This window comes from Bufo bufo, chromosome 1 (genome assembly GCF_905171765.1).
Source record: "Bufo bufo chromosome 1, aBufBuf1.1, whole genome shotgun sequence".
Classification (NCBI taxonomy): domain Eukaryota; kingdom Metazoa; phylum Chordata; class Amphibia; order Anura; family Bufonidae; genus Bufo; species Bufo bufo.
In genome coordinates, this window is record NC_053389.1 from 185391419 (window position 1) to 185414050 (window position 22632).

General features: G+C 44.3%; 1 protein-coding gene across 2 annotated transcripts in view; it reads right to left on the reverse strand.

Annotated features, from left to right (window-relative positions):
* LOC120986900 (circularly permutated Ras protein 1-like) overlaps positions 1 to 22632 on the reverse strand; it is a 137910-nt gene that overhangs the window by 49218 nt on the left and 66060 nt on the right. For both annotated transcript variants that reach the window (XM_040415584.1, XM_040415583.1), the window contains 6 exons: positions 4817 to 4891; positions 4361 to 4443; positions 3609 to 3794; positions 3350 to 3403; positions 1730 to 1819; positions 119 to 270 (listed from right to left, as the gene is read on the reverse strand). In XM_040415584.1, coding sequence (XP_040271518.1) covers positions 119 to 270; positions 1730 to 1819; positions 3350 to 3403; positions 3609 to 3794; positions 4361 to 4443; positions 4817 to 4891 — 640 coding nt within the window. The remainder of the gene's footprint in view (positions 1 to 118; positions 271 to 1729; positions 1820 to 3349; positions 3404 to 3608; positions 3795 to 4360; positions 4444 to 4816; positions 4892 to 22632) is intronic.

Consider the following 22632-nt stretch of genomic DNA (forward strand, 5'->3'; position numbering starts at 1 on the left):
AACTCCTGGAAAGCCCCTTTAAGTAATATTAGCAAAGCTTGGCAAAGAAAAATAAATACCAGACCAGACTGTACTACAAGTCATAACAGGGCAAAACAAGGAGAAGAGTGTACTTTACCATTGAATTATTTCTTTCAGGGCATGCAGATTATTTACTAGTGGGTCTGGCATGGGTTGGTCTTCACCTTGTGCTTTCAAATGATCTGGATCTAACAGTTCAGCTCCATGCAGCACCAGTGGCTGTATAGTGCCATCACCATATATCTTCACCTTTATACAAATCAATAGAACATGAACATAAGGAGTCATCCACAGGAACAAACAGGTATAAGGTCAAGGAAAATCCATTCAAAAGGTGATTTTCAATTTGTAATGGGAATAGTAATGGAAAAGACGGATGGATTTTAACCAGGAAACATCTGATGAAGAGTTAAAGAGGTATTCCAATTTCAGGCATATCAACAGGATGCAGAAATAGAGTGCATCCAATGTGAGTGCAGCGGCAACCTCCTGATCCATTTGGAGAACAGTCCATATCAGCAGAGTCTGCAAGATACTTTCATCATCCCCAGGTCAGCATGCACCACATAAATTGGGCAGCCAACATGGAAGCCAGCCATGACATGCACTTGTGAAGAAGGCTAGTTCAGAATCTGATGTACTGGCACCACTTTTCATGTACTGGACTATATACACTGCATTGTTCTATTACTTCACAGAGTATACTCATTACTACAGGGTGGGCCATTTATATGGATACACCTTAATAAAATGGGAATGGTTGGTGATATTAACTTCCTGTTTGTGGCACATTAGTATATGTGAGGGGGGAAACTTTTCAAGATGGGTGGTGACCATGGTGGCCATTTTGAAGTCGGACATTTTGAATCCAACTTTTGTTTTTTCAATAGGAAGAGGGTCATGTGACACATCAAACTTATTGGGAATTTCACAAGAAAAGCAATGGTGTGCTTGGTTTTAATGTAACTTTATTCTTTCATGAGTTATTTACAAGTTTCTGACCACTTATAAAATGTGTTCAATGTGCTGCCCATTGTGTTGGATTGTCAATGCAACCCTCTTCTCCCACTCTTCACACACTGATAGCAACACCGCAGGAGAAATGCTAGCACAGGCTTCCAGTATCCGTAGTTTCAGGTGCTGCACATTTCGTATCTTCACAGCATAGACGATTGCCTTCAGATGATACGAGATGTGCAGCACCTGAAACTACGGATACTGGAAGCCTGTGCTAGCATTTCTCCTGCGGTGTTGCTATCAGTGTGTGAAGAGTGGGAGAAAAGGGTTGCATTGACAATCCAACACAATGGGCAGCACATTGAACACATTTTGTAAGTGGTCAGAAACTTGTAAATAACTCATGAAAGAATAAAGTTACGTTAAAACCAAGCACACCATTGTTTTTCTTGTGAAATTCCCAATAAGTTTGATGTGTTAAATGACCCTCTTCTTATTGAAAAAACAAAAGTTGGATTCAAAATGGCCGACTTCAAAATGGCCGCCATGGTCACCACCCATCTTGAAAAGTTTCCCCCCTCACATATACTAATGTGCCACAAACAGGAAGTTAATATCACCAACCATTCCCATTTTATTAAGGTGTATCCATATAAATGGCCCACCCTGTATACTTGAGCCTAATGCTCATGTAATAATCCATATTGTATGACCACAATCTAGGAATCTAGTTTAGATACAGTATTCTTACCTGGTCACTGAAGGTTACCAGTGCTACTCTCTTTTTAGAATTCTGCTTATGCAGAAAATCCAGAGTTTGATCCAATGCAGATTTGACAGCCTGAAAGCAAATAGAGTGGTAAGCAACTTAAAGCAGCTCTCAGGCAATGATGGCATATCGCTAGGATATGCCATTAATTTCAGATAGGTACAGGTCCCACTTCTGGTTCTCTTTCTCATTTCCAGAACAGCCCCCTGAAGTAAAGGAGAGCACACCGCACATGCATTAACACAATCCAATCACTGCCATGGGAGTTCTGAAAATAGGCGAATGCTGGCTCGGTTATTTGTACGTATGATACACTCTCCATTCACTGCTATAGGAGTTCCAAAAATAGTCAAGCGCACTTGCTCAACTATTTTTGGAGTTCCCATTGCAGTGAATGGAGAGCATGTCGCACATGCGCAGTGTGCTGTCCTTCACTTCGGGGGCCTCATTCTAGAGATAGGTCCGACTCTGAGCTGTGGGACTTGATCCTATCTGATATTAATGGCACATCCTAGCAATATGAAATCAATGTCTACGATAAGCCAACCTCTTTCATGCATTAATATATTAGAGAAGTTCACATAGCACCAAAAATTTTGAGTATCCTCCAAACTTATCTAGCACCAATGGTAGCTATCACCAGGCCAACACCACTGCAGTAAATTGACACACGTTGCTTAATTAGAGAATAGTGCAGGGTGTGTAGTTTCGGTGAGCTAGCAACCACAAGGGTTACTAAATCTACCTATCTCTGGTGGACTTCCACAATGTTCACCCAGAAGAAGGATGTGAGGAAGGGAGGGGGAGAGTAAACTTTAAAACTTTGTTTACCTCTATTGATCAAGTAGAAGACTACCCCATAATGCAAGAGTCAATCTTCTCTAAAAGGGTAAAAAGTCCTTCCTGACACCAAGTGGTGATCAGACTAGATCTATGTTTATACAAGGATTATAATACATTTATATAAGTGTTGATATTTCTTTATTACAAGGCTTTCTAGAAGAGATCAACTTCTACTGCAGAAATCAGCCCCTGAGGTGACTATTCCAAGCTTCACCATTCTTACAGTGAAGAAGCCTGGTCATTAGAAGCCTGGGGATTGAAACTTTGTTTTTCCACCCGCAGTGAATCTTGTCTTCTGGACAAACTGTACATCAAACAGATTTTTACTATATTTTTTGTATGAGGTATTCATCAACTTATAGAAATTTATCATGTAATCTTTAAATATTACATTTCAAGCCTAATACATTTTTTTAAACCTTTTCCTCTCTCAGATTATTTTTGCACCTTGTTTGTTTTATTATCTTCTTTTTCTAGCTTTAGTTAGTTATATAATTAGACAATATGGGGGTCATTTGTCAAACTGGTGTAAAGTAGAACTGGCTTAGTTGCCCATAGCAACCAATCAGATTCCACCTTTCATTTTCCAAAGGAGCTGTACAAAATGAAAGGTAGAATCTGATTGGTTGATATGGGCAACTAAGCCAGTTCCACTTTACACCAGTTTGATAAATGACCCCTTATATTCTTTAAACAAGTACCAGAGGCGGCACTTCTCTTAAAATACATAAAATATATATATATTATATTATGGTTTACCTCCATTCTTGTTTTGTACATTATATTATAATCATTGCTCTGGTCTTGTGTTACCTGCAATAGAATTTGAAATAAAATATGTTTAGAGGCACTCTTGGAAATGTATTTAATTTGTTTGCAGTACAATATACTGCCGGTACATGATACACAGACTTGTTTTGATGAAACCTGACAACCCAAGGAGGAAAAGGTACAGCAGTAAGCAAGCTGTCTGTCGATTGCAATAGGCTGTAAAAGTAAAATAACACTGACTCCTCACCTCTGTGGTCACACTCATGCTTCCTGATATATCAATGCAAAATATGATCATGGTTTGGTCAACAAATGAATATTCATTCCCAGACTGGGAGTCTGCAGCGTAGAGTTCATCTCCTTCTTCTCTACTCTTGAATATGCTATCATCGGACAAGTGGTTTGTAGCAGCACAGAAAACACAAGTCCATGTCTGAAAGGAAACCAATAAATACATGAAAGAAATAATAAAGTGCTGGAAGGTGAAAGTTGTCAGAGGGTGCAGGACTGCAAATATATAACTTCCCCTTACATTTTCTTACTATATAAATAGTTTATCTTGGCAGCTGACATTTTAGTCATGCTCATGTGATCTACATCATTTGATAAGGGGCAAGTGGGTTAAAGAACCTGAATACGGTGCTATTTGGAGGAAGGTGCGTGAGGGGGTCACAATTTTACACTTCGTACATATAGGGGAGATTTATCCTGTCGCAGTTTGCATTAATTTACAAGACCACAATTATCACTACATTTTGTATAATGCATAAAATGATACACGCAGCATGATAAATTGGCCAACAATGCCATTTGTCTTCTATATACCACCTCACCTCCTGCTGTAAACCGATGCCAGTATCACATGTCAAAATATGGAGTATATCAATTTGCTTTCGCATTCTACAACTTCTCTTAGCCACAGTCCCTTTTGTAGTTTTCACAAATTATTATTTCATTATATATATTTGGCTATTTTTGTGTTTTTCTTCTGTCACATACCTTGGTATCATCTACATGATTGAGCTTCGAGCAGGTGGCAGAGCAGCCACTGCACAGCAATGGGGATGCTCTGATATCAGTATCTGAGGAAAGAAGCATGGCATTGAGTACAGATAACTACAGAGTCAGTAAGCAGACATGTAAGCGTATCTACACTATGGCTCATCACAGACTTTGAGGCTAAGTTCCAAATGTTTTCAATGTTCACAATGTTCTCAGACAAACTTAGAGCATGAATACCCAGGTTCCCTCAGGCTCCCCTAAACCCAGTGGGTGCTATTACTTATGCCACCCCTACACAAGTTTGTATAATGTTTGTGAATCTTTTCCCATGTTCTTCGCTTGCGCACCACAAACAATAGCCTGTGGGGTAAAGGGTTCTACTTTGTGTGTCCACGTGTTCAGGTCTACTCCTGTATTATTTATATCATGTACCATCATAGTCTGTCTTCTTACCAGAGTTTTCAACCATCTTTCCTATGTTCAGAAGCAGTATGTTGCAGTTGGCTGGCAACCTTTCAATAGGCGGTACTACAAATAATAAAGATATATTATAAAACTAACTGTTCTTCTTAATAGAATGAGCAAACAAAAAGTAGTATGATCTTTTTACAGAGAAGAGCGGAAGGGAGGGAGACAGGACAGACCTTATAATGACAATCACCTGGCTAATACTGTGCTGCCAAAATAGCTCTGACCCATCAAGGCATGGACTTCAGAAGGACTTTGTAGTTGTCCTGTGGTGTCTGGCATCAAGATGTTGGCAACAGATTCTAGACGGGCACACCATGCTACCTAACATATTGCCAATCTTGATGGGTGCATTGTCACCAGAAGATCAATATAATTCAATTCACCAGTCATTAGTTTTAAAATGATGGTTCATTGATGTAGATAAATGATAGATACTTGATGGATGGATGGATAGATATTTGTTAACACTAGTCAGGCCCCTGTGATTCCAGAGTGGAGGATCAGTAGTATATAGGTGGTGTAGGGATACCAGGTGAGTTTACCATTGCCACCAGATAATCTTTAAAGGGAATCTGTCACCCAGATTTTGGACTGTTATCTACGGTAATACATGCGTAGTACTGCAGATAAGGAGTCCAGATCACAATTTTTTTATTTTCCTACTGCCCCCCATTACCCTGCTGTCAGTTATCAAAGCTGCACTGAAATACCCAGTCCGAACTGCTGTGCCATGCTAACATAATGGAGAGGACTGTGCATGCACAGCAGTCCTGATAATGTATTTCAACACAACTTTGAGTGCTGACAGTGGGGGAACGGGGTTAGTAGGAAAATAAAAAAAATTGTGATCTGGACTCCTTGTCTGCAGTACTACTCAAGTATTACTGTAGATTATGGTCCAAATTTGGCATGACAGATTACCTTTAGCCTATTTTGGCCTTAAGAATGAAGACCCATTTTTCAAATCTGACGTGTCAATTTATATGGTATTAAGTTTGGAACGCTTTTACTTATCCAAGCCATTCTGAGAATGTTTTCTCATGACACATTGTACTTTATGCCAGTGATGCATTTCAGTAGATATTTTGTTTTCATTTCTAAACAAAATCTTTTAACTTTTAAGATAGATAGTAATAGTTCACAAAATACCTTTGAATAAATGTTTACCATATGTCCACTTTGGCACTGTTAGCATTAGTGTTGAGCGAGCATGCTCGGCCAAACTGCTGTTCGGCTTGATCCTCGCTATGTCGGGATAGCTGCGCTTTGGAAGGGACAGAGAGTGTAGGGAGTGTAATCGCAATCTATTTAGTAGAAAAAAGTTTCAAAGACCCAAAAGTCCTTTTAACGACTATTGTCTGTGGTGGCAGGCTGGCAGTATTTTATAGTTACAGTACCTTTGTTTTTCCCCCAGCATTTTCAATACTTTTTCTATAGAGGGTGTCAGCAGTGACTTGTGACATATGTCCAATACCTTCTGTGTGTCAGGGCCAGAGATTGGAGAAATATAAGTAAAATCTATTTTCCTTTTTCCATACTTTTACATACTTTTTCAATATACTGTGCTTGCTGTGAACTGTGACATCTGTGCCACATCTTGTGTGTCAAACATGCATATAGCATTTAATATGAAGAAGGAGAGCACTAAGGGACGGGGAAGTGGCCGTGATGCTGATGGTTCACGCAGAGGCCGTGGCCCTGGGTGCGTTGAAACTGTGCCTGCTGCCAGAGCACAAGAAAAACAATCATCCATGATACCTACTGTAGCTTCATGTCCCAGTTTGCAGGGCGTCGCAGGACAAAACTCTTGAAGTCAGACCAGTGCGACCAGGTGGTCGGTTGGATTGCAGCAGATAATGCTTCCAGTCGGTTAAGCACCACCCTGTCTTCCATCAAGTCCAGTCTCAGTAGCCAAGAGTCTGGTCAACAGAATCCTCTCCCTGATCCTCCTTCCTCCCACGATGGAGAGTCTGGCCAAACAACTTATCCCACACTCGGAAATTCAGAGGAGCTCTTTTCATCGCTATTACTTGATTTGGCCCTCTCGCCAAGCACGCTTGAAGAGGGACATTAGATCTTGTGCACTGATTCCCAACCTCTTGAGCATCCACAGTCACAAGAACATGACGGTGGAGAACGGCAATTAGTGTTAAATGAGGTGGATGATGATGAGACACAGTTGTCAATGAGTCAACCTCAATTACTATCTCATGAGGTTGATGAAGAGGATGAAACAGTTGTCAATCACTGAGGTTGTGGTTAGGTCAACAAATCAAGAGGATGATCAGAGTGAGGAAGTGGAGGAGGAGGAGGTGCTGGACGATGAGGTTACTGACCCAACCTGGGAAGGTGGAAAGCCGAGCGAGGACAGCAGTACCGAGGGGGAAGGATCTGCAGCACCACAACAGCGTGGAAGAGGCAGTGGGGTGGCAAAAGGGAGAAGGCAGGCCACACCAAATAGGCCTGCAACTGTTCCACGGAGCACCCCCTTGTGTAAATCTCCCTTGCCAAGGGGTAGGTGTTCCACAGTATGGCGCTTTTTTGAGGAAAGTGCGGATGACAAAAGAATAGTAGTTTACTACCTGTGCCACACCAAAATGAGCCAGGGCGTGAACACTAGCAACCTCACCACCACTAGCATGATCCGCCACATGGCATCCAAGCACCGTAATAAGTGGGACAAACGCCTGGGTCCACAATCTGTGTCTGCGGGTCACACCACTGCCTCCTCTTCCCCTATGGTATGTGCTGGCCAATCGCCTGTCGAAGGCGCAGGCAAGAATGCCTCCTGCCCTGCACCTGGACCTTTGCAAGCACCATCAGCGACCACATCCACTTCCCTGTCCCAGCGCAGCATCCAAATGTCATTACTCCAGGCATTTGAACGCAAGTGCAAATACCCAGCCACCCACCCACAGGCCATAGCACTAAATGCGCACTTTTCAAAATGACTGGCCCTGGAAATGTTGCCATTTAGGCTTATGGACACTGAGGCCTTCCGCAGCCTGATGTTGGCGGCCTTCCCGCGGTACTCTTTCCCGAGCAGCCACTATTTTTCAAGGTGTGCCATGCCCGCCTTACACCAACATGTGTCCCGAAATGTCACACGTGACCTGACCAACACAGTTACTGGGAAGGTCCACTTAACCACAGACACATGGACAAGTGCATTTGGCCAGGGATGCTACATTTCACTGACGGCACACTGGGTGAACATTGTGGAGGCCGGGAGCGAGTCGTACCCTGGGATGGCACAGGTGCTACCGACGCCGAGGATTGCGGGCCCTAATTCCATCAGGGTTTACGCCAGCACCTACGTTAGTGGCTTCAACCCCCACTTCTCCTCCTCCGCTGCCTCCTTCACTTCCACCTCCGAATTATCCGTGTGCAGCACCAGTCAGCCATCAGTCGGTAGCTGGAAGTAGTGTAGCACTGCAGTGGGAAAGCGTCGACAGGCCGTGCTGAAGCTGATATGCTTAGGGGACAAACATGCTGGGTATAATGACCTCTGAACCCATGCTGGGTATAATTACCAGATGTTGATTAAGTTTCATATTTATTCCCAGAGAATTCTTGTACAGTCACTCAGAATTGAGAAAGCTCGTTGGAAGAACGAGTGAAACGTTTTCAAGAAATCTACAGTAAGTCCAGTTGCCTTGGTTTATTTTTTACAGATATTTAGGGGACAAACAGCACACCACCGCAGAGCTGTGGCAGGGGATAAGAGACCAGATTGAGCTGTGGCTCTCGCCACTCAACCTATAGTCGTGGCCAAAAGTTTTGAGATTGAGAGTGATCCTCCTGATGACGATAGCGAAGTCTTGCCTGTTGGTATACTGGCACACATGGCTGACTTCATGTTAGGCTGCCTTTCCTGCAACCCCCGCGCGTTATACGCATTTCAGACAACACGGATTACTGGGTGTTCACCCTTCTCGACCCCTGCTACAAAGAGAACTTCTCATCTCTCATTCCTCAGGTGGAGAGGACGAGCAAAACGGTGCAATACCAGAAGGTACTTGTTGAAAAATTGCTCCAAAAATTTCCATCTGACAACGCTGGCGGCAGAGTCCGTACTTCCTTAGGCAACCAAGGAGGGGAGACAAGGGGAACACACAGCAGTTCCAACAGAGGCAGGGCAACACTCTCCAAGGCCTGAGACAGTTTCATGACACCCCGCCAGCACCCTAGCACCCTCACCCTGATGCGCGGCCTAGTATCACAAGCAGGGAAAAGTGTTGGAAGATGGTGAAGGAGTACGTAGCAGACCGTGTCAGCATCCTCACTGATCCCTCAGTGCCTTACAACTACTGGGTGTCCAAGCTGGACATGTGGCACGAACTGGCGCTCTACACCTTGGAGGTGCTGGCCTGCCCCGCCGCCAGCGTTTTGTCACCACCAGACATCTGAGAAGCTCTGACAGACGTTCTTCAGAACCTCCCACTTGAGGTTTCTTTTGTTTTGCTTTAGTTTCCTCATCTCGTTAGCCTCTCTCAGCTGTCATGTAGTTGCACTGATTGCATCCCTTTAAATCCCTTCCCATACTGCATCACTTTGCGGTTTATACAACTTCCTGGAGTGTATGCATGCTGGATGCTACTACTGAGTCTTCTACAGATAAGTTTTGTTCATTCATTTGTATTTTCCTGGTTGTTGGATCCCAGGTGACCCTGACTCCCTCCGTATCAAGTGTAGGGAGCCGGTGGTCGTGTCCCCTCACTATTATAGGGTGTTCAGGGGTTATACAGTCGAGGTACGAGGATATGCGATCTTCTACCATTGAGAATTTTGCATAGGCTGAGCAGTTAGGGAGAGATCCATGTCTGTTGCAGGGCTATCCCTTTGGTTCCTTAGTTTTGGATCCAGTCAGTCGGATCTTCCTTTTGTGTCTTTTAGTTTGCTGTATACCTTCCGTGACACGTTTTGTCTGAGTGGGTATTTAGTGCTGCTGGTGGCATTATAACAGATAGGCGTATCTGCCTGTCAACTGAAAATGCTGACAGGTTGACTCTTATAAAATTAAACAAGGCCTGGATTGCCCCAGACTTCTCGACTCCACCAAAGGAAAGCGGATGAACAAAGCCACTTTAAATGTGTTGTTTAATGTACTCAATACACTGTATTCCCATGCACCATTTCCACCACAAAAAAGGGTATATGGTTAAAATCTTCCTTTTCTCCTCCTCCTCCTCCTCTTCCATCATATCAACATGCTTATTGGTCGCATATAATGCCCTCTCATATATGCCCTCGCATATAATTTTTTACAGGGTCAGCTCATCTGCAGGCCCTTGCATATAATGTTTTACAGGGTCAGCTCACCTGCAGGCCCTCGCATATAATGTTTTACAGGTTCAGCTCACCTGCAAACCCTCGCATATAATGTTTTACAGGGTCAGCTCACCTGCAGGCCCTCGCATATAATGTTTTACAGGGTCATCTTACCTGCAGGCCCTCGCATATAATGTTTTACAGGGTCATCTCACCTGAAGGCCCTCACCTACAATCTTTTACAGGGTCAGCTCACCTTCTGATGACGACAGCGAAGTCTTGCCTGTTGGTACTCTGGCACACATGGATGACTTCATGTTAGACTTCCTTTCCCACGACCCGTACTTTATACGCATTTTAGACAACACGGATTACTGGTTATTCACCCTTCTCGACCCCCGCTACAAAGAGAACTTCTCATCTATCATTCCTCTGGTGGAGAGGACAAGCAACATGGTGCTATATCAGAAGGTCCTTGTTGAAAAATTGCTCCAAAATTGATAGGGGAGACATCCAAATGGATCATCGCCGTCACGGGGACGTGCGATCGCCTAGAAGTTATCTAGAGTCAACAAAGCGGCAGCAGGCCCTCACCTACAAGTCCAGTCTCAGTAGCCAATAGTCTGGTCAACACAATCCTCTCCATGACGGCACATTGGGTGAACGTTGTGGAGGCCGGGAGCAAGTTGGATGCTGGCACCAGACTTGCCTTCCAATAGATCCTCGTTATTGAAAAGTGTACTCATTCCAATAACAGGGCCTCTTGTTATTTATCGTCACTACCTCCCAGAGTCGGGAGTGGGTAATTGCCACTCGCCTGCTGCCTTCCTTGGATGCTTGTGCTTTAATAACTTTACAAACCCTCTCTGGGTGGTTCACAATTAGGAAAAAAAAGGGACAATGTAACAACAGCCAATCAGATTTCAGCCATTGACCTCCCTTGGATGTGGTAGCCGTTTCTCAGGCTCCCTCTTCGGCATCGAACCCTGATTCCCTGTTACCTGTGATCACCATGGTAGGCGCAGAAAAGAACATCGAAAGTTGATAGGGCAGACATCCAAATGGATCGTCGCCGTCACGGGGACGTGCAATCGCCCAGAGGTTATCTAGAGTCTCCAAGGCGGCAGCAGGCCCTCGCCCCTAAGGTTTTAGATGGTCAGATCAGCAGGCCCTTGCTCCAAATGTTTTTGAGGGTCACCAGCAGGCCATCAATCATCATTTTTCAAGGGTGTGTATGATGCCCCCTTTATGTGTAACAAAGGGTGTTTTGGAGTGCCGGTTCCTTGTAATTTTTGGCCCTTTCACTTAGTGCATAGGATTTATGAGTGTAGGAGTCCCACTACATGAACTATTGTACCACAATGTGAATGAGGCCCTCCATTATGTGATATACAGGTTGTATCGGAGTACCTCTTCCTTGTAATTTTTGGCAGCACTTGCACTTTATATACAAGTAAATATACAGGAAAGAAATGTTTCTTAACAATTTTTCCTCTAAAATAGATTTTTTTTTCCGGTTTTGTGCATATTATTGTAAGTCTGTAAAAGTGGCATACTACTCGGACAACATGGTTCCCAGCAGCGACCTGGGAGTCCAAGATGCATCCAGACATCCTCCCCATGCTGTTCCCGAACCATTTCGGTGGTGTTTCCATCAATTTCTGACCTTTTCCTATGAACCAGGCACCTTCCCCTCTTCAGAGCAGGGGGTGCCTGGTTTAATGCTCGGGTTCTCCATTTGACCTCCATTATACTCGGGTGCTCGGTAGAGCACCTGAGCATCCCGATGTGTTCGGCCAGAGCACCCGAGCACTTTGGTGTTCAATCAACACTAGTTAGCATCATTGTTCAATTGTACTTTTATTTTTCGGAGCTGATAAAGGGCTTATAAGTGTAGCTGCAAGTTTACAAATGTCCAAATTCCATTTTTTTATGGACCAATTCAGTTCTGAAGTGGCTTTGAGAGGCCTCTATATAAGAAATAACCCATAAATCACCCCATTTTAAAAACAACACCCCTCAAAGAATTCAAAATGGCATTTAGGTAATTTTATTAACCCTTTATTAATGCAAAATGGAGGTGAAATAAAAAAATGTATGAATGTTTTGGTAAGCAGGTAATAAAATAGAACTAATACTCAAAATGTATTACCCTGATTCTACAGTTTTTAGAAACATCCCATATGTGGCAGTAGAGTGCTACCTGACTAAAATACCGACCTCAGAATTGAAAGAGAACCTTGTGGATTTTGGAGCCCTGTTTTTTTAAGACTTTTTTCAGACACTATTTTAGGTTGAGTGGGCCTTGAGATGCTAAAACCTCTCAAGGAATATAGGGTGGCAGTAAGCATTTTGACCCCACAGATGTCTTATAGAATTTATTACAATGGGGGCATGAAAATCAAAAATATGTAGTAATATGTAGTTTTAGCTCAATATTTTAAATTTTTGCAAAAGGTTAAAAGGAGAGAAAGGAACCCAAAAATTGTTACACATTTTCTTCCAAGTATGGCAATACCACATATATGGTCCTAACCTACAGTTTGGGCACACAGCAAGCCTCAGAAGGGAAGGATCTCTATATGGCTTTTGAAACCGAGATTTTACTGGAATGGTTTTAGGTGCCATATCAAACTTGCAAAGCCCCTGATGTACTAATACAGTGGAAAGACCCTATATTTGATACTACACCCCACAAGAGATTAATCTAGGAATGTAATGCTGGTTTTGACCCCACATGTGTTTCACAGAATTTAGGCCCCTTGCAGATGAGCGTGTCCGGATTAGGTCCGGATGCGTCCCGGTGCATTGCGGCAAACCCGCGCGAGTAGGAATGCAATTGCAGTCAGTTTTGACTGCGATTGCGTTCCGATGTTCAGTTTTTATTGCGCGGGTGCAATGTGTTTTGCACGCGCGTGATAAAAAACTGACTGTGGTACCCAGACCCGAACTTCTTCACAGAAGTTCAGGTTTGGGTTAGTTGTAGTGTAGATTGTATTATTTCCCCTTATAACATGGTTATAAGGGAAAATAATAGCATTCTGAATACAGAATGCAAAGTAAAATAGGGCTGGAGGGGTTAAATTTTTAAAAAAATTATTTAACTCACCTAATCCACTTGTTCGCGCAGCTGGCATCTCTTCTGTCTTGTTCTGTGAGGTATAGGACCTTTGATGACGTCACTATGGTGATGGATCATGTGACGGACCATGTGATGAACGTAGTGACGTCATCAAAGGTCCTATTCTTCACAAAAGAAGACAGAAGAGATGCCGGCTGCGCGAACAAGTGGATTAAGGTGAGTTAACTTTTTTTAATTGACCCCTCCAGCCCTATTGTACTATGCATTCTGTATTCAGAATGCTATTATTTTCCCTTATAACCATGTTATAAGGGAAAATAATAATGATTGGGGCCACATCCCGATCGTCACCTAGCAACCGTGCGTGAAAATCGCACTGCATCCGCACTTGCTTGCGGATGCTTGCGATTTTTACGCAACCCCATTCATTTCTATGGGGCCTGCGTTACGTGAAAAACGCACAAAGAGGAGCATGCTGCGATTTTCACGCAACGCACAAGTGATGCGTGAAAATCAGCGCTCATGTGCACAGCCCCATAGAAATGAATGGGTCCGGATTCAGTGCGGGTACAATGCGTTCACCTCACGCATTGCACCCGCGCGGAAATCTCGCCTGTGTGAAAGGGGCCTTATTATTTGGGGGGTACTATCTCTGCAGACAGTTGTTTGGGGGTGATTGCCCCTCATCAGTACAGAGCAGAGAGTACCACCCAAATCCTGACTTAGGCCTCTCACCCAGTTAAGCCAGTACTCTCAGGTGCTGGCTTATTTAATATCCAAGTCATGTCTCAAGGCCTATTTAAAGAGTCGCACATGGACTTATAGGATAGCTGCCTTACATCTGGTGGCATCAGAGGCAGGGCTTGTTATGAGCTCATTTGAAGCCCTTTCTTCTCATAGAATTTATTAACATTGCACTGTGAAAATGCTTTAGCCCCAAATGTTTCATTTTTGCAAGGTTTAAAGGAATTATCTAAGACTAAGGGTACTTCCACACTAGCGTTTTTGTTTTACGGTATTGAGTTCCGTCACAGGGGCTCAATACCGGAAAAAAACTGATCAGTTTTATCCTAATGCATTCTGAATGGAGAGTAATCCGTTCAGGATGCATCAGTTCAGTCCGTCTTACGTTTTTTGGCCGGAGAAAATACTGCAGCATGCTGCAGTTTTCTCTCCGGCCACAAATCCTTGCCGGAATTAATTTACATTGAAATACATTAATGCCAGATCTGGCAAAACAGATCCAGTTTTGCGGTCTGCGCAGACCTTTAAAGATGAAAAAATTATAATAATACCGGATCCGTTTTTCCAGATGACAAACAGAAAGACGGATGCGGTATTGCAATGCATTTGTGAGAAGGATCCGCATCCGGATTCGTCTCACAAATGCATCCGTTTGCGTCCGGATTACCGGAGACGGAACTGCCTGCCGGAATCCTCTGCAGCAAGTGTGAAAGTACCCTAAAGTCCTGTATTACATTGGCTGAGGGTCGGCCAGATCATCTCTAACAAGCATTCTCATGATTTGCTGCTAATTACCTGATGAACAAGCGTTTGCTCATTCATCTGGCAATCGCATTTTTTATGCATGCCAAAAAATCATTGTTTGCCAGCAGCAGAGCATGCCATCTAATCACGATCTGCTGCCGGCAAACAATGTTTCTGTATGGGGAAGAGTGATGGCATTAATGATTGCTCCACCCCATACTGTAGAGGAGATTGCTGCATCTAGCAGTAGCTGTCTCTTTCACGGACGAGCAGGCGATTGTCGGGAAGGAATACTTCCTTCCTGACAATCGAAATGCTCATCTGCAGGTCTAATACAGCCCTAAGGCAGACCTCCCAGAGTGGCCGACCCATGGTGGAAATCCTACTTACCTGGTCCTCATGGCCGGGTTCGGTGTCTGACACACCCGCACCAGCTGTTCCTTTATCTGCCGCACTGAAATCAACATCCGTTGACAGGGGGGACACGACCACTTCAGCCAAGTGACTTGCTCCCCTTGCATCACATGACCAGTTGTCATGACGCAAGGGAAGCAAGTTACTGCTGCAGCCTGTAATTGGCTGCAGCGGTCACGTGTCCCTCCTTGTGGATGTTCATTTTAGTGCAGCAGGGAGCATCAGACACCGAACCCAGCAGCAGGGACCAGGTGAGTATCATCTCCACCATGGCTTGGCCATTCGGGGAGGTCTATATTATTTTTGAATAACCACTTCAAAAGGAGAAAAAGCATCACATAATTTGTTACGCAAAGAGCCATAACTTTTTTATTGGCACCATTTTAGGGTATATTTGGCTTTTTGATCACTTTTTATTTGACTTTTTGGCAGGTAACGTAGCCCAAAATTGCAATTGTCAGTGTTTTTAAAAAAAATTTATGCAGTATATATGATATGATAACGTTATTCTTTGGGTTGATATGAATATAGCAATCCCAAATTTACAGTTGCAAGAATGATATGGATTTCTGCACAAATCGGTCATAAAATGTGATCTGATCTTTATCTAAGTCACAACAATAGACAATCACAGTCTGCTTAAACTAATAACACACAAAGAATAACATTTTACCATGTTTTTATTGAACACACCATGTAAACATTCACAGTGCAGGTGGGAAAAGTATGTGAACCCTTGGATTTAATAACTGGTTGAACCTCCTTTGGCAGCAATAACTTCAACCAAACATTTCCTGTAGTTGGAGATCAGACGTGCACAACGATCAGGAGTAATTGTTGACCATTCCTCTTTACAGAACAGTGTCAGTTCAGCAATATTCTTGGGATGTCTGGTGTGAATCGCTTTCTTGAGGTCATGCCACAACATCTCAATCGGGTTGAGGTCAGGACTCTGACTGGGCCACACCAGAAGGCGTATTTTCTTCTGTTTAAGCCATTCTGTTGTTGATTCTATGCTTTGGGTCGTTGTCCAAAGCAGCCCCAAACCATGATGCCCCCACCACCATACTTCACAGTTGGGATGAGGTTTTGATGTTGGTGTGCTGTGCCTCTTTTTCTCCCCTCATAGTGTTGTGTGTTTCTTCCAAACAACTCATCTTTGGTTTCATCTGTCCACAGAATATTTTGCCAGTACTGCTGTGAAACATCCAGGTGCTCTTGTGCAAACTGTAAACGTGCAGCAATGTTTTTTTTGGACAGCAGTGGTTTCCTCTGTGGTATCCTCCCATGAAATCCATTCTTGTTTAGTGTTTTACGTATCGTAGATTCTCTAACAGGGATGTTAGCATATGCCAGAGACTTTTGTAAGTCTTTAGCTGACATTCTAGGATTTTTCTTCACCTCATTGAGCAGTTTGCGCTGTGCTCTTGCAGTCATCTTTACAGGACGGCCACTCCTAGGGAGAGTAGCAGCAGTGCTGAACTTTCTCCATTTATAGACAATTTGTCTTACCGTGGACTGATGAACAGCAAGGCTTTTGGAGATGCTTTTATAACCCTTTCCAGCTTTATGCAAGTCAACAATTCTTAATTGTAGGTCTTCTGAGAGCTCTTTTGTGCGAGGCATCATTCACATGAAGCAATGCTTCTTGTGAAAAGCAAACCCAGAACTGATGTGTGTTTTTATAGAGCAGGGCAGCTGTAACCAGCACCTCCAATCTCATCTCATTGATTGGATTCCAATTGGCTGACACCTCACTCCAATTAGCTCTTGGAGATGTCATTAGTCTAGGGGTTCACATACTTTTTCAACCTGCACTGTGAATGTTTACATGGTGTGTTCAATAAAAACATGGTAACATTTAATTCTTTGTGTGTTATTAGTTTAAGCAGACTGTGATTGTCTGTTGTTGTGACTTAGATGAAGATCAGATCACATTTTATTACCAATTTGTGCAGAAATCCATATCATTCCAAAGGGTTAACATACTTTTTCTTGCAACTGTATATAGTTTTTCATGTTTTACTACTTTTGCATCACAAAATAATTTTTTTTATTCAAAAACCATATACTAATGTCCATGACATTTTTTATTTTTGCATCAATGTATAAAAGCCTGTGGGCCTTTTTGGGGAGTGGACTAGTTTTTTTGGTACCATTTTCTGCTATATTTGTCTTTTTGATTGCTTTTTATTATTTATTTTTTTTGTTTTTGGGATGTGAAGTTGGCAAATATTGCAATTCCGTCAGTATTTTTTATGGGGTTCACAATACAGTATATATGATGTGATAATTTTACTTTGCGTGTTGATACGAATATGACGATACCAAATCTACTCATTAGTACCGGAGGACCAGGAAGCGGTGAAGGTTCTGTACTCACTGCTTCCTGGTCCTTGGCTGTCGGCTGTGCAGTGGCTGCGCACAGCTTGAGGGCGCTCTGTGACCTCACGCTGTGCACGCCAGTTCACAGCACAGCAGGAGGAAGCAGATCGCGGGCGGGGAGGAGCGGCGGCGTCCAGGAGCAGGAGAGGTAAGTGTTTTTTTATTTTATAAAACATGAGGCTGCTTGGGGCTGAGGCAATGGGAGTGATGAGAGGCATAATGGGGGCTAATAAGAGGCATAAGGACTGATATGGGGGCTGATAAGAGGCATAGGGGCTGATGAGAGGCATAGGGGCTTATATGGGGGTGATGAGAGGCATAGGGGCTGATATGGGGCTGATGAGAGGCATAGGGGCTAATATGGGGGCTGATGAGAGGCATAGGGGCTGATATTGGGGTTATGAGAGGCATAGGGGCTGATATGGGGGCTGATGAGAGGCATGGGGGCTGATATGGGGGTGATGAGAGGCATAGGGGCTGATATGGGGGCTGATGAGAGGCATGGAGGCTGATGAAAGGCATGGGGCTCTTATCTGAGGTCTGACTGGGGTCTTATTAACATTGGGGGTCTGATTGGGGCTGTCAGCTTAGGTTTGATTAACATTGGGGGTCTGATTGGTGAGGCATAAAGCTGATAATGGGGCTAGTAAGAGGCATAAGGCTGATAATGGGGGCTAATAAGAGGCATAAGGACTGATATGGGGGCTGATGAGAGGCATAGGTGCTGATATGGGAGCTGATGAGAGGCATGGGGGCTTATATGGGGGTGATGAGAGGCATAGGGGCTGATATGGGGCTGATGAGAGGCATAGGGGCTAATATGGGGGCTGATGAGGGGCATAGGGGCTGATATGGGGGCTGATGAGAGGCATGGGGACTGATGTGGGGTCTGATGAGAGGCATGGGGGCTAATATGGGGGCTGATGAGAGGCATGGGGGCTGATATGGGGGCTGATGAGAGGCATGGGGGCTGATATGGGGGTGATGAGAGGCATAGGGGCTGATATGGGGGTGATGAGAGGCATAGGGGCTGATATGGGGACTGATGAGAGGCATGGAGGCTGATGAAAGGCATGGGGCTCTTATCTGAGGTCTGACTGGGGTCTTAACATTGGGGGTCTGATTGAGGCTGTTAGCTTAGGTTTGATTAACATTGGGGGTCTGATTGGTGGTCTGACCTGAGGTGTAATGAAAAATATTTTTTTTCTTATTGTCCTCCTCTAAAACCTAGGTGCATCTGATGGGCCAGTGCGTCTTATAGGGCGAAAAATACGGTATATGATTTCTCATGTTTTACTTCTTTTGCTTCATAAAATAACTTTTAATAAAAATCTTTTTGTTTTACATCTCCATATCTAAGACCTATTTTTATTATTTTTCTGTCAATGTAGCATGTTTTTTGTGGGACAGTCTGTACATTTTATTGGTACCATTTTGGGGTACGTATGACTTTTTTATACCATTTTTTGGGAAGTGAGGTGACAGTGATTCTGTCATTGTTTTTTAAGTTTTTTTTTTAAGCTGTTCACAGTATGGGATAACTAACATGATCATTTATAGATCAGGTTGTTATGGACGTGGTTATACCAATTATGGGTATTTTTTTTTTTTTTTTTGGGAGTGTATAGGGGAAAAAATAGTTTGTTTTTTATTTATTTTACTTTTTTCCCACTTGAACATACAGTGATCTGATCGCTAGTACAATACACTGCAATAGTCAGTTTCACTCTGACACTTCGTCTACTAGACCCTGTCTTTGGACAGTTTTGGTAGACTTTGGTACATGGCAGGCCCAGAGGCCTTGTTAACGCCTCTGACTGCCATAGCAACCATCGGGACCCTGCAATTACGTTGCAGGGGCCTGATGGGTAGGAGAAGGAGATTGCTCCTTCTGTAGACTCCTTAGCTGCCACGATTGCTACTTTGGACCAGTATGAGGTCCTTACGTTTCATTAAAAATATCTCTGTACTTTGCCCCATTCAGCTTTCCCCAACCCTGTCCAGTCTCCCTGTCCCAGCCACTGAAAAACACCCCCACAGCATGATTTTGCCACCACCATGCTTCACTGTAGGGAAGGTATTGGGGAGTGCCTGGTTTCCTCCAAACATGACGCTTAGAATTGAGGCCAAAAAGTTCAATCTAGGTTGGTTCATCAGACCAGAGAATCTTTCTCACAGTCTGAGAGTCGTTTAGGTGCTTTTTTCTTAAACTCCAGAAGGTCTTCCATGTATCTGTTACTGAGGAGAGGCTTCTTTCTGGCTACTCTGCCAGAAAGCCTAGGTTGGTGGAATGATGCAGTGATGGTAAGTTTCTCCCATCTGCACACAGGATCTTTGGAGCTTAGCCAGAGTGACAATTGGCTTCTTGGTCACCTATCTTACGAAGGTACTTCTCCACTGATTACTTAATTTGGTGGGGCAGCCAGCTCTAGAAAGAGACCTGCCTGCTCCAAACTTCTTCCATTTAAGAAATATGGAGGTTACTGTGTAGTGTACAGGGACTGTAATGCCCGTCACTACAGAGGTGTCACTTGGTGTGCTGTCGTCCCCCCTTATTTATGGGGAAGTTGGTATATGTCATCTTTATAAATTGTCATGTAATGTAATGTTATGTATTTCCCTGTTACTGTGACACTTGCATGTACAGGCCTGCTAGGGGTGTCATTCCAGCTTCTAGTCACTAGAGGGAGCTAGAGAGCCCTAGTTTATATAAGGCCCAGACAGGGAAGCAAAAGTCAGTCTAGTTTGGAGCTCAGAAGTTTCTAGAGCCTGAGGAAGCTGAGAGGGAGACAGAGGCAAAGCGCAGAGAAGCAAGAGGTACTCAAGATAACAGAGGAGGTACTTTATAAAGCTAAAACCAAGGATATACGCCAGAGTTAAGGTATTGGACCTTGGAGAAGATTTGCTATGTTCCAGGATCAGTCAGAGATAGAGTGCAAGCTCCTGTACTGCAAGTCCTGTGTGTTTAACACTCTGTAGTCACCTTGCTCAATCTGTATTGCCTGCATCGACCGTATTGAAAAATCAACTGTATGCAAAGGAACTGTACTTCCGTTAATGTCTCTCTGAAAACTACTAAAGTTGGAGTTCTGTTTTAACATCACGGTGTTCCTCATTTATTCCTGCTATCAGCAAACGGCGTGCCACCGTTTAATTGGCACTGGCGTCACGAACATTTTCTACCATCACCTGCCCTTGCAGAGAGTCAGCCGTCTCAGGTTAGTGTCATTGCACTACTACACCCAGAAACTCTATTACACACAACTTGAGTACGCTGCACCTCTCTTTTGGCGTCACGAACAGAATACGCACGCTTTCTAGTGCAAGAAGCGTGAACTTTGTGCCTTATACAGTTGCCCTGTGACCAAAGTGACAAATTGCCTGTTTTATTTAAAGTGGACTTTGTGGACTGAAAAACATACTAAAAGTGTCCCTAAAATCTTCAGAAAGCGCTGTGCAGTGTTGCGCTATCAAGAGGAAGAAAATCGCCGCATTGGAGTGTGGTTTTGTGGACTTTTTACAATCCTGCTTGCTGTCGGTGAATGGACAGCGTTTTGCTAAAGATGGCCACCGGCCGCCTGGAGTAAAGTTTCCCGCGCTGCTGAGGACCTTCGTGGGCGGATCCCTGCAAGGACACAGAGAATCCCGCCCCTCTTCATCATCGCACCGCCGCGGCCCTGCTTCTTCTACGTCATCGGGTGCTCAGGACGTCCGGAATCTCGCGAGACTTGGCCTGCGCGAGCCCGGCGATACCGGTAAGAACTTGTAACCGGAGGGAAGGGGATTGTTCCGGCCCCTTTAGTCACCAGCGGCCACATCGCAATAAGCTAACATGTCAGAACCGGGAGTTCCCGAGCAGCCGGCCCCGGGAGAGCTTGCGGCTCCTAATCATCCTACAGCCCCCAGCATGATGCCCTTTACCATGCCTTACTATTTCGGGGCCCCATGGTTCCCCCGCTACAGAGGAGAGACCCATACCCTAAGGGACTTTAAAGAAAAGTTGCTGGCATTATTCAAACTGTACCCCATAAATGCCGACCAGCAAATGGAAATCCTGCTAGCGCAGCTGGAGGGAGCTGCCCGCAGGGAGGTATTATCCTGGCCTGCTACTGAGCGGAGTACTCTAGAACAGATATTCACCCGCCTCAGGGCCACTTTTGAAACTAGGACTGCCTCAGAGATAAAGATGCATTTCTTTGGCAAGAAACAGAAGTCCGGGGAGTCTCTCCGTGACTATGCCCTATCACTTCAGGAGGCTTTAGGGGCTGTAATTCAGATAGATCCCAAAGAGGCTGATAACCAGGACCAGACCCTGAGGGAACAATTTATCAACGGGGTGTCTAGTGAACAAATAAGGACCCAATTAAAGATGCTGTCCGCCCAGCACCCTAACAGTACCTTTCTGGACTTTAAAGAACTGGCTGTAAAAATTCTGGGGTCCGCAGTATCTCCTGAGTTGAGCACCCCACCTGAGTCACCAGCCTGCAGGCCAAAACCGCTTATCACTAACCGAGCTGAGGCCGGCCAAGCTGTTCAAGTGTCAGCTACCGATACTATTGCCATGCTGACAGAGCAAGTAAATCACCTCACTAAAAGTCTAGAGAAAGTGTGCAGAAAAATAGAGGAATGGGAAAAACCCATAATGCTAGATGAAGAATTCCTGTCACCTCCTAGGCCGTTCCCACCTCCTTACCATGAGACTCACCCCAGGGATCCTGGGAGGCGTAATAGAGATCGCAAGCGGCCCGTGTGTACATACTGCAAAAAGCTGGGACACACAGAATCCACGTGCTGGCAGTTAAACGGGCAACCCCTGAGGCTGAGGACCACCCCTCGGGAGGTAGAACACTAGGTCCAGAGGATCCAAATTGGATGCCACGTTATGTAGGATCCCATCCTAAAATCAATATAGAGATCAACGGGGTCCCCTTTGAAGCCCTATTAGATACTGGGTCTCAGGTCACTACTATTCAGCTGCCTGCATTTGAAAAGTTCTGGGACACCAACCAGTTGACCCAACCGCCTGAATCCTGGGTGGAAATTATCGCCAGCAATGGCAAACCAGTAAAGATTCATGGATACTGGGAACCCACCCTGCAGGTGGGAGAAGTAACCCTGCCTCAACAGGGAGTGATCGTAGTACAGGCCGGTGACAGAG